This window comes from Telmatherina bonti, assembly GCF_933228915.1.
Source record: "Telmatherina bonti genome assembly, chromosome: 8".
NCBI classification, from domain to species: Eukaryota; Metazoa; Chordata; class Actinopteri; order Atheriniformes; family Telmatherinidae; genus Telmatherina; species Telmatherina bonti.
Window position 1 is genome coordinate 28552793 of NC_136626.1, and position 11283 is coordinate 28564075.

Sequence of the window (11283 nt, forward strand, 5' to 3'; positions counted from 1 at the left end):
TTGGGGTTGCAAAAAGCCCACACCATCCCGCAGAAATAGACGAAAAACGTGCCCATGACCATGATCATGAGCGCATATGACTCGATCATTGCTTTGATGACTGGAGATGTCATGTTTTGGGTGCGCTTGCAGGGATCATTTGGAGGAGCGAGTTCAAGGGTGGACGTAAATACAAGCGGCGTCATCCTGGGGGCTGGACCGCTGTCACACAATTCAATAATGCTGACAATCATTAAACAAATAATAATAAAAAAAAGAGTAATGTCTTTTGAGTTTGACGACTTTTTTTTATGCAGTTGTAGGTTTTAAATTTTTGTATTTAAGTTTCGATCATGAGCTTTCATTTTAGCCACATTTTCATGAAACTTACCTCTCAAAGTTGTCCAAGTCTTGAACAACTTTCTTGCCTATATTACCATAGACTGTATAAAAAGAGAGATATTAACTAAGGATAGCTTAATCCTTATAATCTTGGTCTTGATTTCTCAGCGTATTTAAAAATGCCTGAGAGGATTTTCCTTGGATAATGCTTCTTCAGTCATTTTCAGTCCAGTCCTTATAAAAGTCTCTTTGCCAACTCAGTGGGTGCCGACGACAGTGTTGAGTCCACACAATACTTTTTCAATAACAGCCTGTTGCAAGGCCTCAGTTAATATTACTTAATCTGTTTTATCTTCATTTTATCTCCACACAATTGTATGTAGAAATGCTAGTAGTAAATATTGTGTAGTAAGTGATGATTACCTGTACTTTCTTATCTTTTTATTTCTTTCCTTTTTTTTCTTTTTTGGTTATAGGCTTATAAGCTAATGTTTCTGTTTTTTTCCTAAAAATGCTGATTTTGGAGCAACACAAGTTTTATTGGTTTTAAACATCCTGTTTGAAAAGTTACAAAATTAGTGGACACCTTAGCTACAAATTTAGAAATATTGCCTTATTATTTTGATTAGATTTGTTTATTTTCAGCTGAATATCGGACACAGGCATGGAACTACGCCCTTTGACCTCTCACACAAACATTTCTGCCCTTTCACTAAAAGTGCTTGAGTGCTAGACAGGAAGTGAAAAAGAGAGGGAGGTATAATGCAAAATGGTTTACTAAACTCAAAACTATGGATTTTGCAAAGATTTGTTTGATTTGTTTGGATAAATCAAGAATAAACAATACAAAGCATTGGCATTTTCTTCTGTTCAATGCCAAACAAAAGAAAACATGATCAACAACAGGGGGGCACAGCAGAGAAAAGTTAGTTTTAGTTTAGTCTGACTTTCTAACTGATTCTATATACCCATTTAACTATTGTTCATATTTATAGGTCACGTTTTGTTACCTAGAAAAGGCAATACACTAAATAACTTGCACGTTAAGTGCAGTATGTGTAAGTAAGCTATAGCCCAAAGTTGTAAGAATTGATCGGACCCAGATTTAAATGTCAGTGTGAATTTGTGGAACATTTTTTAATATATGTAAAAGTTTTTCTACATGCTATCTGCTAGGTCTTCAAATACATACAGCAATGTCTAAAAATTCGTTGCTGTGGTGCCTTTTGGGTTAAAAATAATTAAATCTTAAAGTTGACAATAATGACGATGGAATGAGTTTTTATAAAGTGCCCAAACAGGAGCATAAACGTGCAATCGAGGGCAAACCAGACTATATGGAGCAAACACGCTTTGCTTTACCATGCCTTGCATTATGGGTGACTCTAGCATTATGGGTAATGGTGTTTTCGTTCATGAACGTAGTAAAGGACGCTTTGCTGTGCTCTTCATTAAGAAACTACACGCACCACCCGCGCAAACTCCGGATGTCACTCGCGCCGGAAGAGAAGAAGGTCCTTTTCCAGCCATCTTGTGGCTTCATCTAGCGAAGTGTTCGCACCAAACCTCGTAGAATCGGAGGAAAATCCTGCTGAAGGGGCGCCATCATGCCCGGACAAATGCAAGAAGGTTTTGGCTGCGCCATAACCAATCGGTTCGACCAGTTATTTGACGACGAGTCGGATCCGTTTGAGCTGCTGAAGCAAGCCGAAGTTAAGAAGAAGAAGGAGGCTGCTGCTCCTGGTCCCGCCAAGACCGCAGCACAGGCTGCAAAGCAGCCCAAAAAGGAGTCCCAAAAGGACAGAAAGACTCCCCTGGCTGACAAGAAGGAGGAGACCCAGGCACCTGTTTCGCTTAAGAAAGATGGTAACTTACTCCAGCATGTAAAGCTTTGTATTGTCAAGCCGAAACTAACATTTTAAAGCTAACAGGCTAAGTTGCTATCTGACGAGCTAGCAGCGATCCCTAAGCCTGACATGAGGTCCGCGTGGCCGCTTTAGGACGCCTTTGCGCTGTCATTTCCCGAAACCATGCATACAGTTGTACGTGACTGCGAGTTTATTATCTTTTTATGTATTTACATTTGGGTACATGCTACCCTGTAATAAACTGTGGGCCATTTTGTTTTGGCTTGCCTCTGCAGGCCCGCTGGAGCCTGGCTAACACGTCGCGTGCACGCGCCAGTAGAAAGGTCTGTCAGTGTCCACGTGGGTCTTTAAATATGATCACCGCTTTCACTCACGCGTGAAACTGCATAATTTCTAACATTTATTACTTTAATTGGTTGAAACAGGACGCCGAAACTTGAGTTGTGTAAAACGTGTGAAGAAAGTTGATAAGTAAAATAAATAAATAAATGGATAAATAAAATTGCTGGATTAAACATTTAAATGTGACTTGCGGCACCATGTTCGTGGTTAACTAACCTCGTGGCTGTAGTAATGTGGGGTGTGTTAAGACACAACCTCCATGCTTACTTCCCGTTTGCGCAAACTACGTGATCTGCGTGACTTGGTTTTATTTACTTTATTATTTAACAGTGGCAATACACGTCTAAAAAGGAAATTTATATTGTCCACCAAACATGACAAAGTAAACACTTAGATACTATTTAGCCTTATTGAAGTAAATGTATTTGACTATTTTGATTTATTAAATGGCAGGAATCTGTAGAGTTTCGATTCTGAAAGTGAAATTGGCATTATTATCTTGTCAAACTGTCAAGTGAGCACATATCTGCTGGCCGGAGAGAAGATGGGACAGGTGGCAGACTGTGGTGCAACCAGCTGCTGCTGTGTAGTGGAGGAGATCTATTTTGGTATCCGGTGATTTTGTCAATGGGTGGGGACTAAATTTGTCACATTAGGCCTGTGGCAGTTTGCAAAATGCCAAGCAAGTTGAAACATAGGCTTGGTGTAAATTGTGTTTGGGGGATGCTGTGCTTTTTTTTTTTCTTTTTTTTTTTTAAAAAACTCATTAATGCACTATTCTTAAAAAAATCATTGTGGAACATCAAAAATGCATTTAATGTCTAAATAATTATACTAAAAACTTGTTTGTTACATTGGATTGTTTGTATATTGCATTGAAGCAACAAACCAGCTTCTTTTTTCCACGTTAATTGGAATTACTTGCTCCACTTAAACTGAACAATCACTTTTGTTTCCCTTTCTCAGACTCAGCAGTGGGTCCGGGTTCATCCGTGCTATTGGTTGTCTAATCCTGCTGTTGTGGTCAATCCTAGGTGCTGGTATGAGGAGAATGGGCAGGAAGCCAGAGGGTGAAGGCTCCAAACCTCAGGGCAGCCAGGGAGAGGGTCGTCCCCCGGCAGACAGGCGACCTGTGGACAGACGGCCACCTCGCCGGTTTGAAAGGCCTGCTGGTGAAGCTGGTGAAAAGCCTGAGGGAGGTGATTTCTCAGTGGAGAAGTGAGTTGTATTTCCATTCAGACATTTGACAGTGTTCAACTGTGTGAGGTCAAATTAATCCATCATAATATCTTTCAGGGTCCTCACTTACACGTAAAGTTAAACTTTTTCTTTTAATCTGCAAATTGTTTTATTTTACTACACTGGACCTGTAAATCCTGAGCTAAATCTAAAGCAACTGAAGCCTACAGTTTTATAATAATGCAAAAGCTATGTCAGAAGTTAAAAGCAGATGATGACTTTTATTAACAGGAATAAAATAGGCTGTTTCTGTGGTGGTTCTTGTACTGCAAAGCATCAGATAGTTGACTGTTTTTTAAAAAAACTACTTGGTAAGCATATTAAATAATCTAGCATCAAGACAGCCAGAGGTTTCACTCAGGGCTCTGGTGGTGTCAAGCCAAGAGATTAAACACTGGGTTATGATGTTTGATCTGAAATGACTGGATGTATACAGACATGCCTATGCTAACTGTTCTCACAAGTCTTTTGGGTCATTGCACATCTCTTCAGGCCAGTCGGTGACAGGCCAATGCGGGGACGTGGTGGCGGCAGGGGAGGCCGTGGAGGCAGAGGACGCGGCATGGGCCGCAGTGATGGCTTTGATTCCAGAGGAAAACGTGAATTTGACAGACACAGCGGCAGTGACAAATCGTAAGCACTTCTTGAGTTCTTACGTTAAATAAAAAGGGAAATTTTTTGTTACTCTGGGTCTTATGGAGACCTTTGAGTGCTTTTTAATGCAGTGCATTCGTTTTGATCGTGGCTAAAGCAGATGTTGTTTCAGTAGTCTGAAAGGTGAGGAGAAGCGTGGAGGAAGTGGATCTCACAACTGGGGCACCGTCAAAGATGAACTCAAGTGAGTAAATGTACATACAGAAAGTGAGAAATTTAGTGTATTTGATTGTTTTAAAAGCTGTGGCAAAGTGTTTGAGTAGCAATGTGTATATTCACAAGTGGTTTGATGTAGAGGAAATTGACATCTGATAATTGATTATTTTCTCCTACAGTGAGCTTGACCAATCTAACGTCACTGAAGAAAACCCTGAAGGAGAGGAGCATCCACCTGCTGACTCTGAGAACAAGTAGGGTTTTTTATTTGATAACCTCCTCTACATCTAAAATTAGCTAAAGCTGTAACAACATTTCAGAATATTTCAAGTCTTCAGATGAAACTCTAACCCAGCAAATAATGTATGTTCAAAACATATTTTTAAGTTCAAGAAAACAAAACATAAACATAAATTCTTGATAAACCGCAGCTGCATTCAAGTCAAGTCGTCTTTATATATAGAGCATTGTAAAAGAAATCAAGATTGGCCAAAGTGCTGCTCACACACACACACACACACACACACACAGCCAGATAAAATAGTTAAAACAAAGGACAATTAAAATGCGTAGAAATAGTCAATTAAAAACAAAATATGAACAGTAAAAGCAGAAAAATATAAAACAAAATAAAAAACCCAGCCTCAAACTGATTTAAAAGCCAAAGAGAATAGATGCATTGAAGTATGGTGGCGTTGATGATACTAAAATTTTTCTTATTTGATGTGTTGAAGGGAGAATGAGGCCGAGGAAGTAAAGGAAGAAGGCCCCAAGGAAATGACTCTGGATGAGTGGAAGGCCATGCAGGACAAGGAACGGGCAAAGGTAGAATTCAACATCCGTAAAGCCAATGAGGGAGCTGATTGGAACAAAGGATTTGTGCTGCACAAGTCCAAGGCAGAGGTGAGTCATCATTGTTACTGGACAAGAGAAAACTATACATTTAATATACATAATCTCCTGATTTTGGGCTCATAGTTTGCACATGGCAGTTTTGCTGCATTCATTATTTATGTCATTAAATTATTGCTGGATAATGAGCATTGCTCTACTGCTTGTTTATGTTTTCACAACCAACCCTAATAAAAGTCCAACATGTTTTTATCCAACATGAAGCTAATGACACATTTCTAACCTGAATGGAAAGATTTCCTAGCAAGTTAAAAAAAAAAAAATGTCTGTGTTCAGGTTGCTAACTCAACAAATATCCAACAAGGTAGCAATATTGTTTGTCTGTTCACATAGAGCACATATTTATTACGGCCGCTGGCTGTTCCTACCACAAGTTTATTACAAACACTCCACCGTACACTGCATCTGATTCACTGAAAGTTTCAGGTCCATTTAAAAAAAAAAAAACAAACAATTAAAAGATGAAATAAGGTTAAAAATGAAAGTTGAGCTGCATTTTAAGCCACAGTCATACAGTTCTTACTGAAAGACAAGACTTTTGTAATGGATTTTCTCGGTTTTATTGGCAAATTTGAGACGTGAAGTAAAAAGTGGCCACATGAGCGCGAAACAGTGAATATTTAGATCACTTCTATAAGTGGAAAGTGACATAGCTGATTAGGGGAAGGCACTTGCCTAAACTTATGTTAAAGGGGTGCTATTATGGTATTTTAAGTTTTCTGAGCTTTCTACAGTGTTACAGTGTTGAATTCTCATCAGACGTGAACGGCACTGTTTTTTATCACCTAAATGTATGTTTGAGTTTGAGTTCCAGCACTCTCTCCGTTCGGTTTCCATGGTGACGAAAAACGTGTCGTTTTAGAGAGTTTTTTCTACTTGGAAATCCTTGTGACGTCCCGGGGGATAAGGTTTGGTGATTGGTTACCTTTTACTGGTTAACAAGGGCATGTACAAATACATCAGGCTGGTGGAAAACGTTGGATAAAGTTATTTCCAACGATGGCTGGTGAGTTTACCAAAGAGAGACATCCTGCTGCATTCGTTGCTGTGGGTTGCTGTTTTCCACTTCGTTTTCAGGGTCTGATTCAGGTTCCAACATGTAGGGCTGTATGCTATGTGTTGACATTGTCTTTTGTTTTTTTTTATTGAGTTCATATTAGCCTAATCCTTCTGTTTATGAGATGTTACAATGACGGCGAAAGCAGGTGCGGTGTGCGCTCCTGATGTAGTGCAGTGGCGGGAGGCGGGGCTTAATGCGGAAGAGTCTCAATCCACTGGTTTTGCCCGCAGGCTGATCTGACAGCCTATGGACAGGGTCGGTCTGAAGTAAAGCCATTTGTGACAATAACTCGATCAATCCCAGCCCTTCTGGGCTCAGAAATAAAAATAAATTAGCCTGAAATGCACATAATAGTTCCACTTTAAAATATTTAACATTGTATTACTCTGATCTAAAGAGTCTGAAAACAGCTACATGTCTCATAGCCGTTATGAAGTGCACAATCAAAACATCTTAGTGATTTACCAAACTAGTTTCATCATGACTTATGTTTCTCCGTCAGGTAAATGCATGTTTAATTCACCTGGTAAAGCAGCTGCTCATTACACGCAGTCAGGTTCAAGTCCTACGTTTCCCCGACACACTCTCATGTAGCCTACTGCTGAACAATAAAGGACACTGGAGCCCACACAATGTTAAAATATAACAACACCCACAGTATGCAAATAAGTTTTACTGTCTAATTGAATATAATGAAATATATCTTAATATATAAATAGAAATTAAAAAAACAAACAAAAAAAAACTGGTTTTAGCTGTGAAAAAGTCCCTTTGACCTGCCATTCAGCTGCTCAGAAAAATTCTACCTCCAGGTAAAGTTTATTACCCAAATGATTTGCTGGTCTAACTTGAGACTAAACGATTAAAGATCATTTTTGTGTGACAGTATTTTTACATGTCAGGTAACAACAGATTTAACTGGACTAAAATTAAAATGACTAAAATATGGAAAACTAAAACACTAAAAGTAGGCGTAAATTCAGGCTTTGTCTCAAAGATTTTATGAAGTAAATTGTGGCATTTTTCTTATTTAAGAGTTTAATTTTTTACACTGTAAGATGGCTGACTGCTTATATGTGCCATTACAATATGGCTGACAGTTGGATCTGGGAGTTGAATGGTCCAAGTGCTCGTTGCAGTGATGTGCGCTGCAGAAGCAAACACCTCATCTCTAGACATTGGAAAATGTCGCTACTCTGGTCCTCTAAAATTCAGAAAATAGGATGAACCACTATATTAATATTAATATTAACACATGTGAAAAACCTGGGGATAACATTTAAAGTGAAGGTTTTGTTGTTTCCATGTCTGATTCCTGAAGTAAAATGGTTAAATATGAAGACAATAGTCAGCATACAGATTTTTTTAGAAAAACTTTTGTAGAGATTAAACTCATGTAAAGCTGCCTTTAGCTAATTACCTGTGAATAACAACAACATGATCGAGTAAGCATCCAATGTCAGATCAGCCATGCATTTCAGTGTACGTCAAAGGCCTCATTTCAGCCATGTTTACACTAGTTCTTTTGGCTTGTGTTTGTGTTTTTAATATCTATTCAATTAAATTCAAATGATTTTCTTTTGTTGGTACAGGCATCATTCCTCTGTATGTCGTTAATGTGGGCAATTTTTGAACTTCTTCAACACAGGTTAAGAAATATGATCTGATTGACCCCGAGACCGACGATTCCAAGGTAACATTCCAGCATTGTTATAAATGTATTTATAATGCACACAGATCATAGAGATTCACAACATTAGAAAAGCTTGCTAGCACTGTAGACTAATCCTCTTCGTTTTGTAATTCAGGGAGATGATGAGCATCACTTTCGGAAACCAGCTAATGACATTACGTCTCAACTGGAGATCAACTTTGGAGATTTGGGGCGTCCAGGCCGTGGACGTGGTGGGCCACGCGGCGGCCGGGGAGGCCGCGGCCGAGGAGAAACCACTAGGCCAGTCCGTGGAGGAAGGACTGACAAGGTACATAGCTGGAAGCAAAGCCGAACTTTCATAAATGTAGACATAAATGGGGTAGAGCAAAAGTTTTTTTTAAAAATTTATACTATTTTCTATCATATATTCCTCAGTGTATCTCTAGGAACGTTTTAGAAATATAATTATGAAGTCATTTGAAAACTTCACAATAGTTTCTCATTATTTCCTACTTTTCTTTGCAGTCATCTGCGTCTGTGCCAAATGTGGACGACCCAGAGGCCTTCCCAGCCCTGGCTTAAGCCCTGGTTGCAAACTCTCAGGCCTACAGGACCCTTCTGAGCACCTCCACTACGAGGCTTGCATGTTCCTGGATCCTTCAGCAAAGTTAAATGATGGAGAAAGAAGACTGTCGTAAATGGCACTCGACGTGAGGACTGAGTTTTACCCAATAAAAACAACAAAGATGGAAAAAAAAATATACATAACAAAAACAACCAAAAAAAAAAAAAAAAAAAGACTTCTTGCTACTCTGGAGCAACTTATTGGTAGAGGTTTTGTACTTTGAAACAAAGTAGCAGGGATGTTTTCATACAGTATTTTTTTCAGAGATTATGCATTGTCCATTGAAAACGTTTTGTATTTGCTGCTTGAAAATACGCATTTTGAAATGTAAGCAAGAGTCTCTTAAAGCGTGGTGTGTGCTGTCGCTGGCTCGCTTTAAAATGAGCGTCGGGGCGCTTCGGCCTGAGCTTGTAAGCTCTGCCACACCAGGCATTTCAGATGAAGTTACAGCTTCAATCATTGAGATTTATGGATTTTTTTCCTTTTTTTATTTTTAATATTTCACACTGGTTTATTGTTTTTATATTTTATACAGGAGGTCTATTCTTGTATGATCTTCAGCCTGTAAATCTCAACTATTTTCATAAATTCTTTCAGAGACTGCATTTCACACATGCAAATAAGACATCTCGGAGATGCTGCCTACGTTTGATTGCATTGTTGAAATGGCACCTGTATCTGACTTTAAGGTTTTGTACTGAAGTGTTTTTAAAGGAGCAACATTTGGCCATTTGGAGGAACGCATCGGTGATAAACTTGAATATCAACCCGATTTTATTTTATCAAAAGGATTGATTTGAAGCTGAAAGGATGTGTCCATGTGTTCTGATTTTTTTTTTTTTCCTTGTATTTGAGGTGATATTCACCATCCATTGTTTCTTCCTCTTTGCCCATTTCATCTTAGGTCTTCAAACATGTGCAAGTCAGTTAATGCCTTTTCTTGTTACTTCAGTGATAAGGAAAAGAAGTGTTTCTACACAGCTAAGATGTGGCTGGAGACCTCTAGAAGCCCCCAGACCCCGTTGACTGTTTACACACTCCGTGGGTGGGAACTCGGCCCAGCTTCAGTTTGTTTCAGCAGTCTGTTCTGTGCTGATATTTTCCTCCACTGTTACCTTGCTCTGTAGCTTCCATGCTGGCGCCACTGCATAATCTGCTCTGAAAGAAATACAGTTGTCCCATGTGGTCAACTGCATTGCTCTATAATGTGTGAATTCTAGCCCTGCTATTAGACCTCTGTCGGTAAATAAAGGTGGTCGACAAAATGTTTTACACTGTTACCTTATTTTTTCACCTTTCCTGCTTCAGGTAAAATGTAATCGTGTGTGTTATGTTTTTTTTAAGCCTAAAGCCACATCCCATCTTGGCTTATGTTTTGATTTGTTATACTTTTAAAAACAAAGATTTTTCAATCTGGTGAAACTTTCTAGTGAAAACCAACCCAAATTTGAAAAGGCCTTGCAACTCTGGTGGTTTGTCCTGACTATAGTTGAGACTAAAGCTGAGAAGCAGTTTATTAACTAGATCTTCAGAGTGCTTGCTCCCAGTAAAAAAAAAAAAAAAGACTGACTAAAAAGTGTTAAACTGAAAATCTCACTTTTATAAACTGTTTTATGTACAGTTGGGCCACCAGTTTTTCCTTTTAAATATGCTGTACAGGAAAGGAAGGGACACTACTGGGATCACTTGTTTCTGATGGCACATGTTTCTTGTGGCATCGTTCCATTACACTTCTGCAGTTTCACCTCTTTTTCTGTCAAGAGCTGCATTCTTTATTCTCACAAAGATCTTGTGTTGATGGGAGAATCAGCCTGTTAAGCAAACTCTAAGCATGTCCCAGATATTCTCAATGGTGTAGCGGTCTGTGCCAGTGATGGTCTTCCTAGGTCCTTGAGGGTGACTGTTCTGCAGGTTTTAGAGGTTTTCCTGCTTCAACTCAGTCAAATTAAATGGATCCAATAGTTGTTTTTTTTTTAATGTGCTGTTAAGTCAGGCGTGCTGAAGCAGGAAAACAAAAACTGAAGAGCCGTGGTCCAGAAGGAATGTTGCTCATCCCTATTCTGCCGAATCCATGTGTGGAAATGTCTGTGAATCCTGGCGTGTCAGCTTGGATGATGGTCATCGGGAAATTAGAAAAAAGAAAACGGCTAAAGGAATGATCTGGTCATTTAGGAAATTCAGTTAGTCATGTCACATCAGGCACATGTTTATGGACCTGGACCCTAGACCTGTGTAACCAGTGCAGCAAATGTTGGATCACCGATTACCCCCACAGGTTTCCCCAGTAGTCACTATCCATGATGCTGCATTGCTTTTTTTTTCTGTTGCTCCTCCTTAATGCTCCATCACTCTGGAACTGGGTAAATCTGGACTCAAATAACTTACTGATACTGAATCCATGCAGTAATTATCAATGAGAGGCTCTTATCTATTCTCTCAACTAAATCCAGGT

General features: G+C 39.2%; 1 protein-coding gene across 2 annotated transcripts; it reads left to right on the forward strand.

Annotated features, from left to right (window-relative positions):
- Positions 1-1827: 1827 nt before the first annotated feature.
- Positions 1828-10096, forward strand: serbp1a (SERPINE1 mRNA binding protein 1a). Of its 2 annotated transcripts, none has more exons than XM_079245134.1 (9): positions 1828-2187; positions 3566-3749; positions 4263-4403; positions 4537-4608; positions 4760-4834; positions 5315-5483; positions 8201-8245; positions 8361-8534; positions 8732-10096. In XM_079245134.1, exons 1-9 carry the CDS (start codon positions 1929-1931, stop codon positions 8786-8788), a joined length of 1176 nt encoding a protein of 391 aa, XP_079101260.1. In that variant the 5' UTR covers positions 1828-1928; the 3' UTR covers positions 8789-10096. The 2 variants fall into 2 exon arrangements, with proteins under 2 accessions (XP_079101260.1, XP_079101261.1); XM_079245135.1 differs by having other exon boundaries at positions 4540-4608.
- The last annotated feature ends 1187 nt before the right edge of the window (positions 10097-11283 follow it).